The sequence below is a fragment of the Salvelinus fontinalis genome, chromosome 19 (assembly GCF_029448725.1).
Source record: "Salvelinus fontinalis isolate EN_2023a chromosome 19, ASM2944872v1, whole genome shotgun sequence".
NCBI classification, from domain to species: Eukaryota; Metazoa; Chordata; class Actinopteri; order Salmoniformes; family Salmonidae; genus Salvelinus; species Salvelinus fontinalis.
In genome coordinates, this window is record NC_074683.1 from 54,914,430 (window position 1) to 54,937,463 (window position 23,034).

The 23,034-nt window shown below is 48.4% G+C and overlaps 1 protein-coding gene across 4 annotated transcripts in view; it reads right to left on the minus strand.

Moving 5' to 3' along the window:
* trpm2 (transient receptor potential cation channel, subfamily M, member 2) overlaps positions 1-23,034 on the minus strand; it is an 81,065-nt gene that overhangs the window by 52,856 nt on the left and 5,175 nt on the right. For 2 of the 4 annotated variants that reach the window (XM_055871960.1, XM_055871959.1), the window contains exons 4-12: positions 18,581-18,747; positions 16,920-17,100; positions 16,498-16,559; positions 12,422-12,622; positions 12,153-12,255; positions 9,385-9,506; positions 7,054-7,425; positions 4,819-4,986; positions 4,509-4,641 (exon numbers count right to left, since the gene is read on the minus strand). In XM_055871960.1, the coding sequence (XP_055727935.1) occupies positions 4,509-4,641; positions 4,819-4,986; positions 7,054-7,425; positions 9,385-9,506; positions 12,153-12,255; positions 12,422-12,622; positions 16,498-16,559; positions 16,920-17,100; positions 18,581-18,747 (1,509 nt within the window). Of the gene's footprint in view, positions 1-4,508; positions 4,642-4,818; positions 4,987-7,053; positions 7,426-9,384; positions 9,507-12,152; positions 12,256-12,421; positions 12,623-12,831; positions 12,886-16,497; positions 16,560-16,919; positions 17,101-18,580; positions 18,748-23,034 lie in introns of those variants that run through there. The other 2 variants (XM_055871961.1, XM_055871962.1) reach the window with 2 other exon arrangements.

A 23,034-nucleotide genomic window follows, 5' to 3' on the forward strand; every position in this document is an offset into this window, starting at 1 on the left:
GTGAAGCTCATACAATGAGGAACTAGAGCGCGAGCCGTCTAGCGAGGGCACGTGGCTTGGTGAAGCTCATACAATGAGGAACTAGAGCGCGAGCCGTCTAGCGAGGGCACGTGGCTTGGTGAAGCTCATACAATGAGGAACTAGAGCGCGAGCCGTCTAGCGAGGACACGTGGCTTGGTGAAGCTCATACAATGAGGAACTAGAGCGCGAGCCGTCTAGCGAGGGCACGTGGCTTGGTGAAGCTCATACAATGAGGAACTAGAGCGTGAGCCGTCTAGCGAGGACACGTGGCTTGGTGAAGCTCATACAATGAGGAACTAGAGCGCGAGCGGTCTTGGTGAAGCTCATACAATGAGGAACTAGAGTGCAGGTGAAACCTTGCGGAGGCATCTGACATAATATGTAATGTTTTGATCAAATGTTGTGATAAATGAGGTAAGCAGGTATGCCCTGGGTTACTGTTGTTGGGTGTTATTGTGAGTGTTTTGTTATTCCTGGTACTTAGAAAATACAAGGTAAGATGTGGTTTGTTGGGACCGTGTTACATAGTTAGATAGGAGACGGGTACTGTGTAGGTAGTTTTGCCCATTTGGAAAGACGTCAGATAATCTATATAACAGCTGAGAAAACGCTGGTTGACTTGAACAAACAAAACGAACTGGCACAGACAGACAGAAAACACAGGTATAAATACCCAGAGGATAAGTGGGGAAGATGGGCGACACCTGGAGGGGGTGGAGTGCTTCTACACCTGCATTGCTTGCTGTTTGGGGTTTTAGGCTGGGTTTCTGTACAGCACTTTGAGATATCAGCTGATGTACGAAGGGCTATATAAATACATTTGATTTGACTTGATTTGGAGACAAGCACAAGGACAGGTGAAACAGATGAGGGCGTGACAATTATTGCAATAATGAATCGCTGTTAAATAAAGATTGATTGTTTGAATAATGGTCCAAATCTCTCTCAGTATACATGAATTTCCACGACACTGTGCTGCACTATTTAATTGGTTAATACAGACAGGATGTCTCAGTGCTGTATTGTGTGTCTGTGCTGCACTAGATCAGTGGTTAATACAGACAGGATGTCTCAGTGCTGTATTGTGTGTCTGTGCTGCACTAGATCAGTGGTTAATACAGACAGGATGTCTCAGTGCTGTATTGTGTGTCTGTGCTGCACTAGATCAGTGGTTAATACAGACAGGATGTCTCAGTGATAGAAATAGAATCAATAGAATGGGCGTCCCCATTCAAGTTAATGATGGCATAATGGGCGGACCGGCGGCCATTGCGAGTGTACTGATAGGTGCAAAGCACGAAGTAAAAGCTAGGTTCAAAATATACAGATTAAACCTGCACTGCGTAACTATGTGTGTACAGGTGTTATTGGAGACCGCTTGATGTAGCAACTGCTCAGCATCGGACCGTAAATAGCGACAGGAGGGTAGCGCGTACATCACTGGGGCCAAGCTCCCTGCCGTCAAGAACCTCTATACCAGGCGCTGTCAAAATTGTCAAAGACTCCAGCCACCCAAGTCATAGACTGTTCATTATGCTATCGCACGGCAAGCGTTACCGGAGCGCCAAGTCTGGGACCAAAAGGCTCTTAACAGCTTCTACCCCCAAGCCATTAGACTGCTGAACACTGGACTCTACCCACACACTCACTGGACTCTACCCACACACTCACTGGACTCTACCCACACACTCACTGGACTCTGACCACACACTCACTGGACTCTGACCACACACTCACTGGACTCTGACCACACACTCACTGGACTCTACCCACACACTCACTGGACTCTGACCACACACTCACTGGACTCTGACCACACACTACGCTGACACTCACAACACACACACTACGCTGACACTCACAACACACACACACACACTACGCTGACACTCACAACACACACACACACTACGCTGACACTCTCAACACACACACACACTACGCTGACACTCTCAACACACACACACACTACGCTGACACTCTCAACACACTCTCAACACACACACACACTACGCTGACACTCTCAACACACACACACACTACGCTGACACTCCCAACACACACACACACAACACACACACACACTACGCTGACACTCAACACACACACACACTACGCTGACACTCTCAACACACTCACACACTACGCTGACACTCACAACACACACACACACTACGCTGACACTCACAACACACACACACACTACGCTGACACTCACAACACACACACACACTACGCTGACACTCACAACACACACACACACTACGCTGACACTCACAACACACACACACACTACGCTGACACTCCCAACACACACACACACTACGCTGACACTCCCAACACACACACTACGCTGACACTCTCAACACACACACATACTACGCTGACACTCAACACACACACACACACTACGCTGACACTCCAAACACACACACTACGCTGACACTCTCAACACACACACATACTACGCTGACACTCAACACACACACACTACGCTGACACTCCCAACACACACACATACTACGCTGACACTCTCAACACACACACACACTACGCTGACACTCACAACACACACACACACAACGCTGACACTCACAACACACACACACACTACGCTGACACTCACAACACACACACATACTACGCTGACACTCAACACACACACACACACACTACGCTGACACTCACAACACACACACACACTACGCTGACACTCTCAACACACACACACACTACGCTGACACTCACAACACACACACACACTACGCTGACACTCACAACACACACACACACTACGCTGACACTCACAACACACACACATACTACGCTGACACTCAACACACACACACACACTACGCTGACACTCACAACACACACACATACTACGCTGACACTCTCAACACACACACACACTACGCTGACACTCCCAACACACTCCCAACACACACACTACGCTGACACTCCCAACACACACACACACTACGCTGACACTCTCAACACACACACACACTACGCTGACACTCCCAACACACACACACACGACGCTGACACTTCCAACACACACACACACTACGCTGACACTCTCAACACACACACACACTACGCTGACACTCTCAACACACACACACACTATGCTTGTCCGTAGAGCTTCGAGACAGGATTGTGTCAAGGTACAGATCTGGGGAAGGGGACCAACACATTTCTGCAGCATTGAAGGTCCCCAAGAACACAGTGGCCTCCATCATTCTTAAATGGAAGAAGTTTGGAACCACCAAGACTCTTCCTGGAGCTGGCCATCCGGCCAAACTGAGCAATCAGGGTAGAATGGCCTTGGTCAGGGAGGTGACCAAGAACCCGATGGTCACCCTGACAGAGCTCCAGAGTTCCTCTGTGGAGATGGGAGAACCTTCCAGAAGGACAACCATCTCTGCAGCACTCCACAAATCAGGCATTTTTGGTAGAGTGGCCAGACGGAAGCCACTTCTCAGTAAAAGGCACATAACAGACCACTCTGGTCTGATGAAACCAAGATTGAACTCTTTGGTCTGAATGCCAAGCATCATGTCTGGAGGAAACCTGGCACCATCCCTACGGTGAAGCATGGTGGTGGCAGCATCATGTCTGGAGGAAACCTGGCACCATCCCTACGGTGAAGCATGGTGGTGGCAGCATCATGTCTGGAGGAAACCTGGCTTCTGTCTGGCCCCTCTACCATAAAGGCCTGAATTTACCACAGGTGGACTCCAATCCTGGGCGCCTCCAGTATAGAGTCATATCACATCACATCAAGATTCAGTGGTCTGATGAAACCAAGATTGAACTCTTTGGCCTGAATGCCAAGCATCATGTCTGGAGGAAACCTGGCACCATCCCTACAGTGAAGCATGGTGGTGGCAGCATCATGTTGTGGGGATGTTTTTCAGCGGCAGGGACTGGGAGACTAGTCAGGATCGAGGGAAAGATGAACGTAGCAAAGTACAGAGAGATCCTTGATGAAAACCTGCTCCAGAGCACTCAGGACAGACTGGGGCGAAGGTTAGTAAGGACATGTCTCAGTGTGAAGGCTACTGTACCGATAGTTAATAAGGACAGTATGTCTCAGTGTGAAGGCTACTGTACCGATAGTTAATAAGGACAATATGTCTCAGTGTGAAGGCTACTGTACCGATAGTTAATAAGGACAATATGTCTCAGTGTGAAGGCTACTGTACCGATAGTTAATAAGGACAATATGTCTCAGTGTGAAGGCTACTGTACCGATAGTTAATAAGGACAATATGTCTCAGTGTGAAGGCTACTGTACCGATAGTTAATAAGGACAATATGTCTCAGTGTGAAGGCTACTGTACCGATAGTTAATAAGGACAGTATGTCTCAGTGTGAAGGCTACTGTACCGATAGTTAATAAGGACAATATGTCTCAGTGTGAAGGCTACTGTACCGATAGTTAATAAGGACAATATGTCTCAGTGTGAAGGCTACTGTACCGATGGCGTGTCTCTCATAGTGTTTGGCCAGTTCTCTCATCTCCTCCGCCTCATCCTCCTCTTCCGCTCCTTCCTCAGCCAACTTCTTCAGGATCTTACTAGCGGCCAGAGCTGCTGACATACAGTCCCGGGACTGCACACAACAAACAAACATGATAAGAGTAATAATGCTTTTTTAATCATATATTCTAATTTAGTCTTTTTCAAGCATTTTGCTTAAACTGCAGAATGAATACTTTGGGATAACTAGATAACTACACCAGACAGTCAGTTCCATATTTAGACTGCCCTGCACTGGTTCCTACTCTACCTGCTCCCAGGCAATCTCAGCCAGCTCTTTCTTGTTCTGCAGGATGGCCCAGAGGAAAAGGTCTCCGCCTGGGTCTCTGAAGGTCTCCTCGCCCCTTTCTGAATCTCTCCCTGGTCCTCTGTCTGGGTCTGGCGAGGCCTGGAGCTCCAGCTGCTCTTTGGGTGGCAGCTAGCACAGAACAGATAGGTGGGTCAGTAGGCAGCTAGCACAGAGCAGATAGGTGGGTCAGTAGGCAGCTAGCACAGAGCAGATAGGTGGGTCAGTAGGCAGCTAACACAGAGCAGATAGGTAGGTCAGTAGGCAGCTAGCACAGAGCAGATAGGTGGGTCAGTAGGCAGCTAACACAGAGCAGATAGTTGGGTCAGTAGGCAGCTAAAACAGAGCAGATAGGTGGGTCAGTAGGCAGCTAACACAGAGCAGATAGGTGGGTCAGTAGGCAGCTAAAACAGAGCAGATAGGTGGGTCAGTAGGCAGCTAAAACAGAGCAGATAGGAGGGTCAGTAGGCAGCTAACACAGAGCAGATAGGTGGGTTAGTAACATCCTCTGTTTCATGGAATCATGGCTCTCTCCGGATATACTGTCCCCGTCCATACAGCCAGCTGGGTTCTCAGTACATGGAGCAGACAGGAAGAAAGAACTCTCCGGGAAAGAGAAAAGTGGAGATGTATGTTTTATGATTAACTACTCATGGTGTGATTGTGGTACCGTACAGGAAAGTCCTTTAGTTCACCCAACCTGGAATACCTCACAATCAAATGCTGACCGTAACACCTTCCGAAGGAATTCTCTTCGATCAACGTCACAGCCGTGTATATCCCTCCTCAAGCCGATACCACGACATGTCTCAAGGAACTACACTGGGCTTTGTGCAAACTGGAAACCGTATATCCCGCATTTATTGAAGCTGGGGACTTTAATAAAGCAGATCTGAGTAAACGCTACAGAAGTTTTATCAAAACATCGCCTGCGCTACTCCCGCAAAACCCCAGTCTCAACGTCAACAGTGAAGAGGCGACTCCAGGATGCTGGCCTTCTAGGCAGAGTTCCTCTGTCCAGTCTCAACGTCAACAGTGAAGAGGCAACTCCGGGATGCTGGCCTTCTAGGCAGAGTTCCTCTGTCCAGTCTCAACGTCAACAGTGAAGAGGCGACTCCGGGATATTGGCCTTCTAGGCAGAGTTCGTCTGTCCAGTCTCAACGTCAACAGTGAAGAGGCGACTCCGGGATATTGGCCTTCTAGGCAGACTTCCTCTGTCCAGTGTCTGTCTTCCTTTGCCCATCTTAATCTTTTCTTTTTATTGGCCAGTCTGAGATATGGATTTTTCTTTGCAACTCTGCCTAGAAGGCCAGCGTCCCGGAGTCGCCCCTTCACTGTTGACGTTGAGACTGGTGTTTGCGGGTACTATTTAATGAAGCTACCAGTTGAGAACTTGTGAGGCGTCTGTTTTTCAAACTAGACACTCTAATGTATTTGTCCTCTTGCTCAGTTGTGCACCGGGGCCTCCCACTCCTCTTTCTATTCTGGTTAGAGCCAGTTTGTGCTGTTATGTGAAGGGAGTAGTACACAGCATTGTACGAGATCTTCAGTTTCTTGGCAATTTCTCGCATGTCCAGCCCACTCATTATCTCAGCCAATCATGGCTAGTGGGAACGTTGTTGTCTTTTTCTGTGGCTAAACCAACAAGGCTCGTAATTTAACATTTTTATTCGTATTTACAGATGGCATACAAGTTTGTTATTAAGGCACATGAAAGTTCACATGTTCCAGAAGCATTTCTGACAAAAAAAAACATTCAAATGGCTCTCTTGTGAAGTCCTGACTTGCGACATACGCCTAGTTTTCTGAAACGGGTCACATATAGTCTCTATAAGGTATATCTAGCTAGCAGCTACAGAAACCAGAGATATATAGTCTCTATAAGGTATATCTAGCTAGCAGCTACAGAAACCAGAGATATATAGTCTCTATAAGGTATATCTAGCTAGCAGCTACAGAAACCAGAGATATATAGTCTCTATAAGTTATATCTAGCTAGCAGCTACAGAAACCAGAGATATATAGTCTCTATAAGGTATATCTAGCTAGCAGCTACAGAAACCAGAGAGTCTCTTTGTAGTATTTCTAGCTGGCAGCTACACGAGACATCTAAATAACTGGCCACGATATTATGACACCACACCAGATCCACTGCTTCTGTGACCATGGAGATGCTGTCTGATACAGTTTGATACTCACTGTGACAGCGACATCCTCCTTGGGCCCCTTTGAGTACCTGGTGGAGTGCAGGCCAGGCAAGGGGTAGAGGGGCTGGGTGAAACTGCCCAGTAGGTGGCGTATTTCATCCGAGACGTGACTGAGAGAGATGGTCCTCCCTGCAGCGTCCCGAGGACTCAGGGTCTGACTCCGTCGACTCTTCTCAGTCTGGATGCGCTTGGCCAGGCGGCGCAGGAAGAAGCAGGAAGTGGGCAGCTGGGTGTAGAGGTCACACAGAGTGGTCTGGTCCCCCAGGAACTCTCTCAGACACACTCCGTTCTCCAGGAGCAGCCGGACAAACTGGGGCTTGTGGCCCAGCAGGGCTGAGAACATGGCCTGATGCAGGTCACTGGACTGGACAGGAGGAGAGGGATTTCTTCAACATGATAATAATACTGTCATCTTGAAATTACCTTTTAAAATACTACATTTTGTCTATAACCATTGACTCTGTGCCAATACCCCCTGTATATAGCCCCGCTATTGTTATTTACTGCTGCTCTTTAATTATTTGTTAATCTTAACTCTTAATTTTTTAGGTATTTTCTTAAAACTGCATTGTTGGTTAAGGGCTGTAAGTAAGTATTTCACTGTAAGGTCTACACCTGTTGTAGTCGGTGCATGTGACAAATAAAATTTGATATGATTTGATTTTCCATCCAATTGGCGACAGATTTCCATGCGAATATTGTAAAATCCGCATAAAGAAAATATGTTCTGTGGTGCGTTTCCATCAAACGGAGTTGTTGCTGATAACAGTCAGTGGGTGATGACATAGTACACACAAAATGTCATTTTTCGCGGAAGTTTTTCATGTACCGAATAAAAATCTAAAGTTCAATGTGTTTGTAAAATCTACCGATAGTTTTGTCACAAAAACTGTTGCATTAAACAGCAAATGTGCCTCCTCTGGTTTTGGCACTTTCACTCCAGCCAACAGCTGGCAGATACAGCCGGTAGGCTGTGCAGGTTGGCTGTGCGGGTAGGCAGTGCGGGTAGGCAGTGCGGGTAGGCTGTGCGGGTAGGCTGTGCGGGTAGGGTGTGCGGGTAGGCTGTGCAGGTAGGCTGTGCAGGTAGGCTGTGGAGGTAGGCTGTGGAGGTAGGCTAGTCTACATGACAAGATTATTATTGATAAGAATATTTGTATTTGTCAAATGGCAAGCATCAATCTTCATGTCACCAGAATAAGACCCTTGATGTTTATTAGAAAGGACAGGATCATCAAGATCATCACCAGGCAATTTCACCACCCTGTGAAGTTCATCATCATTTAATTTAATTTAGCCTAATAAACGAGTCGTAGTGGGAGGACCACACAACATATCATCACCTGACTTTACTTCCATATGCTGGTTATAATATCAACATTTAAACAGAAAGGATTTCCATCCATTTCTCGCATTATTAATTTTACTGACACAAAAAGATCCCAACATGTCGAATGAACAAATGACCTGTCAGCATTTATACAATTGTACCGAAACTTCCTATTGCCATCACAGCTGTCGTGATTTATTTTTATACAGTATGACTGTACTCGCATAAAAACTGTTTATCTAATGTTTTTTTATATTGATCAAATTATACCCCACTTTCGTGGTATCGTGGTTTCGTGGTTTCATGGTTTCGTGGTATCGTGGTTTCGTGGTTTCGTGGTATCGTGGTATCGTGGTATCGTGGTTTCGTGGTTTCGTGGTATCGTGGTATCGTGGTATCGTGGTATAGTGGTATCGTGGTATCGTGGTTTCGTGGTTTCGTGGTATCGTGATATCGTGGTTTCGTGGTATTGTGGTATCGTGATATCGTGGTTTCGTGATATCGTGGTTTCGTGGTACCGTGGTACCGTGGTTTCGTGGTATCGTGATATCGCGGTATCGCGGTATCGCGGTATCGCGGTTTCGCGGTATCGCGGTATCGCGGTTTCGCGGTATCGTGATATCGTGGTTTCGTGGTATCGTGGTTTCGTGGTATCGTGGTTTCGTGGTTTCGTGGTATCGTGATATCGTGGTATCGTGGTTTCGTGGTTTCGTGGTATCGTGGTTTCGTGGTTTCGTGGTTTCGTGGTATCGTGGTATCGTGGTATAGTGGTATCCAATTGTATAGTTATGACCTTCTCTCATTGCAGCAACCCCCCAAAGGGCTTGGAAGAGCCTCACTGCTTCTTCTACACACTGCTCTGCCCGAAAGTTAGCCGAACCAATGTGTTGGAGGGGACACCGTACAACTGACTAACCTACCCAGCTTGCAGGTGTCCGGTCCGCCATGAGGATTCAATAGAGCGTGATGAGACAAGGAATCCCCCGCCGGCCTTACCTTCCACTGGCTATCCTCAGTGAAGATGTCAGTCTTAGCGATGTCCACTCTGTTCCAGGCTACGGCTAGCTCCAGTTGTCTCTCCCAGCGCTCCATCCCAACAGACTCACTGCTCCTGTTGACTGGGAGGGGAGGAGGAGAGAGATAAACCTGGATTAGAACTAGGGCCGTCGTTTCTCTGAACTCTAGACCTTATAACTAAGGCAAAAACTGATATGGAAACCATTCTTCCAATGTGGAATTTAGAAAGAAAGTGACTTACTCTGCATCATTTAGAAGTAATGCCCATGCTTAGAGCTTAATATGGGACAGCCTGCAGTAGTCTGGTAATATGTGACACCAGGAAGCATCAGAATGTCCAGATGAGGCACTCAGATTCTTCTAGATGATGATGAATGAGACTATTTACAGAACGTCTCAGTCTGAGAGACATCCTAAACTCAATCATCTACTTCAGGAAGTGTCAAAAAGAGTCTAATGTTTCAACATTAACACACTGTCTGGAAACCAAGCGGACAATGTGCTGCTCAGGTACTCAGCATTAGTAATGTTACTCTGTGACTCAGCAGAAGAACCTGTTATTCTGAGGTATTCAGCATTAGTAATGTTACTCTGTGACTCAGCAGAAGAACCTGTTATTCTGAGGTACTCAGCATTAGTAATGTTACTCTGTGACTCAGCAGAAGAACCTGTTATTCTGAGGTATTCAGCATTAGTAATGTTACTCTGTGACTCAGTAGAAGAACCTGTTATTCTGAGGTACTCAGCATTAGTAATGTTACTCTGTGACTCAGCGGTACTCAGCATTAGTAATGTTACTCTGTGACTCAGCAGAAGAACCTGTTATTCTGAGGTACTCAGCATTAGTAATGTTACTCTGTGACTCAGTAGAAGAACCTGTTATTCTGAGGTACTCAGCATTAGTAATGTTACTCTGTGACTCAGCGGTACTCAGCATTAGTAATGTTACTCTGTGACTCAGCAGAAGAACCTGTTATTCTGAGGTACTCAGCATTAGTAATGTTACTCTGTGACTCAGCAGAAGAACCTGTTATTCTGAGGTATTCAGCATTAGTAATGTTACTCTGTGACTCAGCGGTACTCAGCATTAGTAATGTTACTCTGTGACTCAGCAGAAGAACCTGTTATTCTGAGGTACTCAGCATTAGTAATGTTACTCTGTGACTCAGCAGAAGAACTTGTTATTCTGAGGTACTCAGCATTAGTAATGTTACTCTGTGACTCAGCAGAAGAACCTGTTATTCTGAGGTATTCAGCATTAGTAATGTTACTCTGTGACTCAGCAGAAGAACCTGTTATTCTGAGGTATTCAGCATTAGTAATGTTACTCTGTGACTCAGCAGAAGAACCTGTTATTCTGAGGTATTCAGCATTAGTAATGTTACTCTGTGACTCAGCGGTACTCAGCATTAGTAATGTTACTCTGTGACTCAGCAGAAGAACCTGTTATTCTGAGGTACTCAGCATTAGTAATGTTACTCTGTGACTCAGCAGAAGAACTTGTTATTCTGAGGTACTCAGCATTAGTAATGTTACTCTGTGACTCAGCGGTACTCAGCATTAGTAATGTTACTCTGTGACTCAGCAGAAGAACCTGTTATTCTGAGGTACTCAGCATTAGTAATGTTACTCTGTGACTCAGTAGAAGAACCTGTTATTCTGAGGTACTCAGCATTAGTAATGTTACTCTGTGACTCAGCGGTACTCAGCATTAGTAATGTTACTCTGTGACTCAGCAGAAGAACCTGTTATTCTGAGGTACTCAGCATTAGTAATGTTACTCTGTGACTCAGCAGAAGAACCTGTTATTCTGAGGTATTCAGCATTAGTAATGTTACTCTGTGACTCAGCGGTACTCAGCATTAGTAATGTTACTCTGTGACTCAGCAGAAGAACCTGTTATTCTGAGGTACTCAGCATTAGTAATGTTACTCTGTGACTCAGCAGAAGAACTTGTTATTCTGAGGTACTCAGCATTAGTAATGTTACTCTGTGACTCAGCAGAAGAACCTGTTATTCTGAGGTATTCAGCATTAGTAATGTTACTCTGTGACTCAGCAGAAGAACCTGTTATTCTGAGGTATTCAGCATTAGTAATGTTACTCTGTGACTCAGCAGAAGAACCTGTTATTCTGAGGTATTCAGCATTAGTAATGTTACTCTGTGACTCAGCGGTACTCAGCATTAGTAATGTTACTCTGTGACTCAGCAGAAGAACCTGTTATTCTGAGGTACTCAGCATTAGTAATGTTACTCTGTGACTCAGCAGAAGAACTTGTTATTCTGAGGTACTCAGCATTAGTAATGTTACTCTGTGACTCAGCAGAAGAACCTGTTATTCTGAGGTATTCAGCATTAGTAATGTTACTCTGTGACTCAGCAGAAGAACCTGTTATTCTGAGGTACTCAGCATTAGTAATGTTACTCTGTGACTCAGCAGAAGAACCTGTTATTCTGAGGTACTCAGCATTAGTAATGTTACTCTGTGACTCAGCAGAAGAACCTGTTATTCTGAGGTACTCAGCATTAGTAATGTTACTCTGTGACTCAGCAGAAGAACCTGTTATTCTGAGGTATTCAGCATTAGTAATGTTACTCTGTGACTCAGCAGAAGAACCTGTTATTCTGAGGTACTCAGCATTAGTAATGTTACTCTGTGACTCAGCGGTACTCAGCATTAGTAATGTTACTCTGTGACTCAGCAGAAGAACCTGTTATTCTGAGAGGCCACAAGGCCTGGTTGTTACCTTTGAGCAGCGCCTGGAGAATGGCCACATCAACATCACCATGGTTGTCTTCACTCATACGGAACACTGTCAGTAGCTGAGGCATCCTGACGATGTCCTGAATCTGGAATAAAGGACAGAAACTCAGCTACAGTATAAAGTATTCACTTTAAGAAGAAGCTCCATGTATTTACTACCCTTGTGAAACCAGAATGACCGCTGCTCTACACGTTTTCTAGAATGTGAGTTCGCAAGATCAGGCTGATTTAACGAGGCTATGTATGTGTTACCTTCTTGGTCCATTCTATGATCTTGAGCTCTGTGAAGGAGTCATACTCCGAACCGAAGAACCGCTTCATTAGCTGGTGGATGACAGACAGGGTAACCTTGGTAACAGGGAGACCAGCCACATGGGCGACGACGTCCGCAAGTCTCCCTGACCCCTCCAGGATGACACAGGGGGTCCTGTTCAGCATGGCACCGTAGATGGTCTGAGGTGGGGGTGGGGTGATGCGTGAGAAGACAGGTCAGGGGTCAGAAGTCACAATGCACAAGACCATCCTGTCAGAAGAATACGCTGAAGAAACTAAAGGAATGATTCAACTACTGACCTGGTCCCCCATTCAGCACCTCACACTGATGATACTCACACTGAGAGTGTCTGGTCCCCCATTCAGCACCACACACTGATGATACTCACACTGAGAGTGCCTGGTCCTCCATTCAGCACCACACACTGATGATACTAACACTGAGAGTGTCTGGTCCTCCATTCAGCACCTCACACTGATGATACTAACACTGAGAGTGTCTGGTCCCCCATTCAGCACCACACACTGATGATACTAACACTGAGAGTGTCTGGTCCCCCATTCAGCACCTCACACTGATGATACTAACACTGAGAGTGTCTGGTACTCCATTCAGCACCTCACACTGATGATACTCACACTGAGAGTGTCTGGTCCCCCATTCAGCACCTCACACTGAGAGTGTCTGGTCCCCCATTCAGCACCTCACACTGATGATACTCACACTGAGAGTGCCTGGTCCTCCATTCAGCACCACACACTGATGATACTAACACTGAGAGTGTCTGGTCCTCCATTCAGCACCTCACACTGATGATACTAACACTGAGAGTGTCTGGTCCCCCATTCAGCACCACACACTGATGATACTAACACTGAGAGTGTCTGGTCCCCCATTCAGCACCTCACACTGATGATACTAACACTGAGAGTGTCTGGTACTCCATTCAGCACCTCACACTGATGATACTCACACTGAGAGTGTCTGGTCCCCCATTCAGCACCTCACACTGAGAGTGTCTGGTCCCCCATTCAGCACCTCACACTGATGATACTCACACTGAGAGTGTCTGGTCCCCCATCCAGCACCTCACACTGATAATACTAACACTGAGAGTGTCTGGTCCCCCATTCAGCACCACACACTGATGATACTCACACTGAGAGTGTCTGGTCCCCCATTCAGCACCACACACTGATGATACTAACACTGAGAGTGTCTGGTCCCCCATTCAGCACCTCACACTGAGAGTGTCTGGTCCCCCATTCAGCACCTCACTGATGATACTCACACTGAGAGTGTCTGGTCCTCCATTCAGCACCATACACCGATGATACTAACACTGAGAGTGTCTGGTCCCCCATTCAGCACCACACACTGATGATACTTACACTGAGAGTGTCTGGTCCCCCATTCAGCACCTCACACTGATGATACTCACACTGAGAGTGTCTGGACCCCATTCAGCACCACACACTGATGATACTAACACTGAGAGTGTCTGGTCCTCCATTCAGCACCACACACTGATGATACTCACACTGAGAGTGTCTGGTCCTCCATTCAGCACCACACACTGATGATACTCACACTGAGAGTGTCTGGTCCCCCATTCAGCACCACACATTGATGATACTCACACTGAGAGTGTCTGGCCCCCCATTCAGCACCACACACTGAGAGTGTCTGGTCCCCCATTCAGCACCTCACACTGAGAGTGTCTGGTCCCCCATTCAGCACCTCACACTGATGATACTCACACTGAGTGTCTGGTCCTCCATTCAGCACCACACACTGATGATACTCACACTGAGAGTGTCTGGTCCCCCATTCAGCACCTCACACTGAGAGTGTCTGGTCCCCCATTCAGCACCACACACTGATGATACTCACACTGAGAGTGTCTGGTCCTCCATTCAGCACCTCACACTGATGATACTAACACTGAGAGTGTCTGGTCCCCCATTCAGCACCACACAATGAGAGTGTCTGGTCCCCCATTCAGCACCTCACACTGAGAGTGTCTGGTCCCCCATTCAGCACCTCACACTGATAATACTCACACTGAGAGTGTCTGGTCCCCCATTCAGCACCTCACACTGATGATACTAACACTGAGAGTGTCTGGTCCCCCATTCAGCACCACACACTGATGATACTAACACTGAGTGTGTCTGGTCCCCCATTCAGCACCTCACACTGATGATACTCACACTGAGTGTCTGATCCCCCATTCAGCACCACACACTGATGATACTAACACTGAGAGTGTCTGGTCCTCCATCCAGCACCTCACACTGATGATACTAACACTGAGAGTGCCTGGTCCCCCATTCAGCACCTCACACTGATGATACTCACACTGAGAGTGTCTGGTCCCCCATTCAGCACCACACACTGATGATACTCACACTGAGAGTGTCTGGTCCTCCATTCAGCACCTCACACTGATGATACTAACACTGAGAGTGTCTGGTCCTCCATTCAGCACCACACACTGATGATACTCACACTGAGAGTGTCTGGTCCTCCATTCAGCACCTCACACTGATGATACTAACACTGAGAGTGTCTGGTCCTCCATTCAGCACCACACACTGATGATACTCACACTGAGTGTCTGGTCCCCCATTCAGCACCACACACTGATGATACTAACACTGAGAGTGTCTGGTCCTCCATTCAGCACCTCACACTGATGATACTAACACTGAGAGTGCCTGGTCCCCCATTCAGCACCTCACACTGATGATACTCACACTGAGAGTGTCTGGTCCCCCATTCAGCACTTCACACTGATGATACTAACACTGAGAGTGTCTGGTCCTCCATTCAGCACCTCACACTGATGATACTAACACTGAGAGTGTCTGGTCCTCCATTCAGCACCACACACTGATGATACTCACACTGAGAGTGTCTGGTCCTCCATTCAGCACCTCACACTGATGATACTAACACTGAGAGTGTCTGGTCCTCCATTCAGCACCACACACTGATGATACTCACACTGAGTGTCTGGTCCCCCATTCAGCACCACACACTGATGATACTAACACTGAGAGTGTCTGGTCCTCCATTCAGCACCTCACACTGATGATACTAACACTGAGAGTGCCTGGTCCCCCATTCAGCACCTCACACTGATGATACTCACACTGAGAGTGTCTGGTCCCCCATTCAGCACCTCACACTGATGATACTAACACTGAGAGTGTCTGGTCCTCCATTCAGCACCACACACTGATGATACTCACACTGAGAGTGTCTGGTCCTCCATTCAGCACCTCACACTGATGATACTCACACTGAGAGTGTCTGGTCCCCCATTCAGCACCTCACACTGATGATACTCACACTGAGAGTGTCTGGTCCCCCATTCAGCACCACACACTGATGATACTCACACTGAGAGTGTCTGGTCCTCCATTCAGCACCTCACACTGATGATACTAACACTGAGAGTGTCTGGTCCTCCATTCAGCACCACACACTGATGATACTCACACAGAGTGTCTGGTCCTCCATTCAGCACCACACACTGATGATACTCACACTGAGAGTGTCTGGTCCTCCATTCAGCACCTCACACTGATGATACTCACACAGAGTGTCTGGTCCTCCATTCAGCACCTCACACTGATGATACTCACACTGAGAGTGTCTGGTCCTCCATTCAGCACCTCACACTGATGATACTCACACTGAGAGTGTCTGGTCCCCCATTCAGCACCACACACTGATGATACTCACACTGAGAGTGTCTGGTCCCCCATTCAGCACCTCACACTGATGATACTAACACTGAGAGTGTCTGGTCCTCCATTCAGCACCCCCACACTGATGATACTAACACTGAGAGTGTCTGGTCCTCCATTCAGCACCACACACTGATGATACTCACACTGAGAGTGTCTGGTCCCCCATTCAGCACCTCACACTGATGATACTCACACTGAGAGTGCCTGGTCCCCCATTCAGCACCACACACTGATGATACTAACACACAGAGTGTCTGGTCCCCCATTCAGCACCTCACACTGATGATACTCACACTGAGAGTGCCTGGTCCTCCATTCAGCACCACACACACTACTGGGATCCTCACTCCACTCTCTGGAGACAGACAGACAGACAGACAGACAGACAGACAGAGACAGACAGACAGACAGACAGACAGACAGACAGACACTCGGCTTAATTCTGTTTCTTGAACGGTAGTGTTGGTTAAGGGCTTGTAATTAAGCATTTCATGGTAAGGTCTGTTGTATTTGACGCATGTGAAATTTTTTATTTGATAGACAGAGTCACACAAACACAGACACAGACGGGGGACTGACAGCAGACAGCTCTGGGAATTACTGATAAAGGGTTGCTGTGATTCTCATGTTTCTTAGACAAGGACACACGCACAGAAAGCTTAGAGAGAGAAAGAGAGAGAGATATCGATCACAATCAGAGCCCCTCTAGTCTAACCTCTGTTTCCCAGAGGCTGCTGGGAGATGAGTCTCTCTAGTCGGGAGCGCAGTTCTATCTCGACGCCGTAGCGTCCGTGTGTTCCATCATCCACCAGCAGGAAGTGGGAGTGGTTGTTGTCCAGACAGGAAAGGTGACCCTGGGACTGCATGTCCAGGGAGTAGTGGGCTGGGAACCGGCCCTGGAGAGTACAGTAGAGGTTTGGGGTCAGGGTTAGGGAGTAGTGGGCTGGGAACCGGCCCCCGGACAGTACAGTAGAGGTTTGGGGTCAGGGGTCAGGGTTAGGGGGGGTTAAGGGTAGGACAGCCCCCGGACAGTACAGTAGAGGTTTGGGGTCAGGGTTAGGGGGGGGTTAAGGGTAGGACAGCCCCCGGACAGTACAGTAGAGGTTTGGGGTCAGGGTTAGGGGGGGTTAAGGGTCGAACAGCCCCCGGACAGTACAGTAGAGGTTTGGGGTCAGGGGACAGTACAGTAGAGGTTTGGGGTCAGGGGACAGTACAGTAGAGGTTTGGGGTCAGGGGACAGTACAGTAGAGGTTTGGGGTCAGGGGACAGTACAGTAGAGGTTTGGGGTCAGGGGACAGTACAGTAGAGGTTTGGGGTCAGGGGACAGTACAGTAGAGGTTTGGGGTCAGGGGACAGTACAGTAGAGGTTTGGGGTCAGGGGAAAGTACAGTAGAGGTTTGGGGTCAGGGTTAGGGGGGGGTTAAGGGTAGAACAGCCCCCGGACAGTACAGTAGAGGTTTGGGGTCAGGGTTAGGGAGGGTTAAGGGTAGGGAGGTGTTATAGGAGGAGGGTTGGATGGAGACAGCTTGTCTCAGACAGTGTGTCTGTCCTCTTAGCCTTTGAAGTGTCTGAAAAAGTAGTTATTAGATTCCACCATATTGTCTGCGTGGCTCTAACCATCGAAGGGTTAGGTCCTCAAGGAAGGGTAGAGAGGGATTTGGGAGCATCTCTACAACTCTCTCTCTTTCATTTCTCAGCTGTATAACTCAATTCAATTTCAATTCAATTTAATTAAGGGCTTTATTGGCATGGGAAACATATGTTAGCATTACCAAAGAAAGTGAAGTAGATAATAAACAAAAGTGAAATAAATGATAAAAAATGAACAGTAAACATTACACTCACAGAAGTTCCAAAATAATAAAGACATTACAAATGTCATATTATGAGCAAATAGTTAAAGTACAAAAGGGAAAATAAATAAGCATAAATATGGGTTGTATTTACAAATCTTGCTGCTGTGATGCACACTGGTATTTCCCACTAGCCATGATTGTTAGAGATAATGAGTGTGCTGGACATGCCAAGAGATGATCGAATTGATCTGCCATACAGAAGGCTTCTGTTTATTTGAGCTGGTCAGTCTGTTGGTAATCCTGTCGAACGCAGCTTTTTTTAAATGTGTAGTGGAGCTGCATAAGTGTTGCTCTCCACTGTCTGGAGGATCGAGTTCTGAAATCAGTGGATTTAGAGTCTGATAGCTAAAGAGATGGAGAACACACCTGTCTTTGGATTACATCTTTAAACTAAGGGCAACCGTGGCATGGCATTCCTGACAGGGAGAAGTGTCCGTCATAAAAAGAGCTCTCTCTCTCCAGTTCATAATTATCTCAGGGCCACATCCTTGTCTCATACAAAATAAGTCTCGCTCCTTACCTCAAGGTGTACCAGGGGTCTCCTGTTGTGTATGGCTCCCCAGGTCGCCACTCCAATGGCCACTATTTGTCCCTCCATAGAGCCACTACTGAGGACGTATTCCCTCACCGCCCGGCCTACATGCTTCATCACACCTGCATGGGTGCCACCTGTAATGATCCAGGCACCTATAACGAACACAGGTTAACAAGTTACAGGTTAACCATGCTCCTGCACAGACCACAGACCACGACATTAGGCCATGTCAACAGGCCATGACAACAGACAACAGGCATGACAACAGATCACAGGCCATGACAACAGACAACATACAATAGACGATGACAACAGACAACATGCCATGACAACAGACCACATACTATGACAACAGACAACATGCCATGACAACATACCACAGACCACAGGCCATGACAACAGACTGCAGGCCACAGCAACAGACCACAGTGCACAGACCATGACAACAGACCACGGACCATGAAAACAAAGCACAGACCATGACAACAGACCACGGACCATGAAAACAAAGCACAGGCCATGACAACAGGCCACAGGCCATGACAACAGGCCACAGGCCGTGACAACAGACCACAGGCCGTGACAACAGACCACAGGCCGTGACAACAAACCACAGGCCGTGACAACAGACCACAGGCCGTGACAACAGACCACAGGCCGTGACAACAGACCACAGGTCATGACAACATACCAAAGACAACAGGCCATATCAACAGACCACATGCAATGACAACATGTCACATGCCATGACAACAGGCCACAGGCCATGACAACAGACCACAGGTCATGACAACAGACCACAAGCCATGACAACAGACCACAAGCCATGACAACAGACAACAGACCATGACAACAGACCTCAGGCCATGACAACAGACAACAGACCATGACAACAGACCACAGGCCATGACAGCAGACCACAGGCCGTGACAACAGACAACAGACCATGACAACAGACCACAGGCCATGACAATAGACCAAAGGCCAAGACAACAGACCACAGGCCATGACAACAGACCACAGGCCGTGACAATAGACCAAAGGCCAAGACAACAGACAACAGACCATGACAACAGACCACAGGCCATGACAACAGACCACAGACCATGACAACAGACCACAGGCCATGACAACAGACCACAGGTCATGACAACAGACCACAGGTCATGACAACAGACCACATGCCATGACAACAGACCACAGGTCATGACAACAGACCACATGCCATGACAACAGACCATGACAACAGACCACATGCCATGACAACAGACCACAGGTCATGACAACAGACCACATGCCATGACAACAGACCACAGGCCATGACAATAGACCATGACAACAGATCTCAGACCACAGGCCATGACAACAGACCATGACAACAGATCTCAGACCACAGGCCATGACAACAAACCACAGAACATGACAACAGACCACAGGCCATATGCCATGACAACAGGCCATGACAACAGACCACAGACAATGACAACAGACAAGATGCCATGACACCAGACCACAGACCACAGGACATGACAACAGACCACAAGCCATGACAACAAACCAAAGACCATGACAACAGACCACATACCATGACAACAGGCCATGACAACATACCACAGACCATAGGCCATGACAACAGACCACAGGCCATGACAACAGACCACAGGCCATGACAACAGGCCATGACAACAGACCACATGCCATGACAACAGACCACAGACAATGACAACAGACCACAGGCAATGAAAACAAACCACAGACCTTGACAACAAACCACAGACCACGACAATAGACCACAAGCCATGACAACATACAAAGTACCACATGCCACAGGCAATGACAACAGACAATGACAACAGATCACAGACCACAAGCCATGACAACAAACCAAAGACCATGACAACAGACCACATACCATGACAACAGACCACAGACCAGAGGCCATGACAACAGACCACAGACCACTGGACATGACACCAGATCACAGGCCATGACAACAGACCAAAATAGCACAGGCCACAGGCCATGACAACAGAACACATGCCGTGACAACAAACCACAGGCCATGACAACATACCACAGGCCATGACAACAGACCACAAGCCATGACAACAGACCACAGGCTACATGCCATGACAACAGACCACAGGCCATGACAACAGACCACAGGCCATGACAACAGACCACAGGCCATGACAACAGACCACAGGCCATGACAACAGACCACAGGCCATGACAACAGACCACAGGCCGTGACAACAGACCACAGGCCGTGACAACAGACCACAGGCCATGACAACAAACCACAAGCCATGACAACAGACCACAGGCCATGACAACAGACCACAGGTCATGACAACAGACCACAGGCCGTGACAACAGACCACAGGCCATGACAACAAACCACAAGCCATGACAACAGACCACAGGCCATGACAACAGACCACAGGTCATGACAACAGACCACAGGCCATGACAACAGACCACAGGCCATGACAACAGACCACAGGCCATGACAACAGACCACAGGCCATGACAACAGACCACATGCCATGACATTAGACCACAGGCCATGACAACAGACCACAGGCCATGACAACATACCACATGCCATGACATTAGACCACAGGCCATGACAACAGACCACAGGCCATGACAACAGACCACAGGCCATGACAACAGACCACATGCCGTGACAACAGGCCACAGGCCGTGACAACAAACCACAGGCCATGACAACAGACCACAGGCCATGACAACAGACCACAAGCCATGACAACAGACCACATGCCGTGACAACAGGCCACAGGCCGTGACAACAAACCACAGGCCATGACAACAGACCACAGGCCATGACAACAGACCACAAGCCATGACAACAGACCACATGCCGTGACAACAGGCCACAGGCCGTGACAACATACCACAGGCCGTGACAACATACCACAGGCCGTGACAACAGACCACAGGCCGTGCCAACAGACCACAGGCCGTGACAACAGACCACAGGCCATGACAACAGACCACAGGCCATGACAACAGACCACAGGCCATGACAACATACCACAGGCCATGACAACATACCACAGGCCATGACAACAGACCACAGGCCATGACAACAGACCACAGGCCATGACAACAGACCACAGGCCGTGACAACAGACCACAGGCCGTGACAACAGACCACAGGCCGTGACAACAGACCACAGGCCGTGACAACAGACCACAGGCCATGACAACAGACCACAGGCCATGACAACAGACCACAGGCCATGACAACAGACCACAGGCCTTGACAACAGACCACAGGCCGTGACAGCAGACCACAGGCCATGACAGCAGACCACAGGCCATGACAACAGACCACAGGCCATGACAACAGACCACAGGCCATGACAACAGACCACAGGTCATCACAGAGGGGGACTGAGGATGCTACTCTGACCTTGGTGAACATGGTGGCTAGTCACCTTCAACATGCTACATCATTTCATCACATTTTATTTATTGATTTTAGTTCAGTTTTCATTACAATGCAAATCCACACACTGCTGAAACGACTACTGGACCTGAACGTCAACGGAGGCCTCGCAGGTTGGATCAAGGACTTTATAATTGACAGCCCACAAAGGGTGTGTCCCCTCTCTGATGAACCTGAACACAAGGGGCCCCAGGGGTGTGTCCCCTCTCTGATGAACATGAACACGGGGGGCCCCAGGGGTGTGTCCTCTCTCTGATGAACCTGAACACGGGGGGCCCCAGGGGTGTGTCCTCTCTCTGATGAACCTGAACACAGGGGGCCCCAGGGGTGTGTCCCCTCTCTGATGAACCTGAACACAGGGGGGGCCCAGGGGTGTGTCCTCTCTCTGATGACCCTGAACACAGGGGGGCCCCAGGGGTGTGTCCTCTCCCTGATGAACTGTCCCTGAACACAGGGGGGGCCCAGGGGTGTGTCCTCTCTCTGATGAACCTGAACACAGGGGGGCCCCAGGAGTGTGTCCTCTCTCTGATGAACCTGAACACAGGGGGGCCCCAGGGGTGTGTCCTCTCCCTGATGAACTGACCCTGAACACAGGGGGCCCCAGGGGTGTGTCCCCTCTCTGATGAACTGACCTGAACACAAGGGGCCCCAGGGGTGTGTCCTCTCTCTGATGAATTGACCTGAACACAGGGGGCCCCAGGGGTGTGTCCTCTCTCTGATGAACTGACCCTGAACACAGGGGGCCCCAGGGGTGTGTCCTCTCCCTGATGAACTGACCTGAACACAAGGGGCCCCAGGGGTGTGTCCTCTCTCTGATGAACTATCCCTGAACACAGGGGGGCCCCAGAGGTGTGTCCTCTCCCTGATGAACTGACCCTGAACAGAGGGGGGCCCCAGGGGTGTGTCCCCTCTCTGATGAACTGACCCTGAACACAGGGGGGCCCCAGGGGTGTGTCCTCTC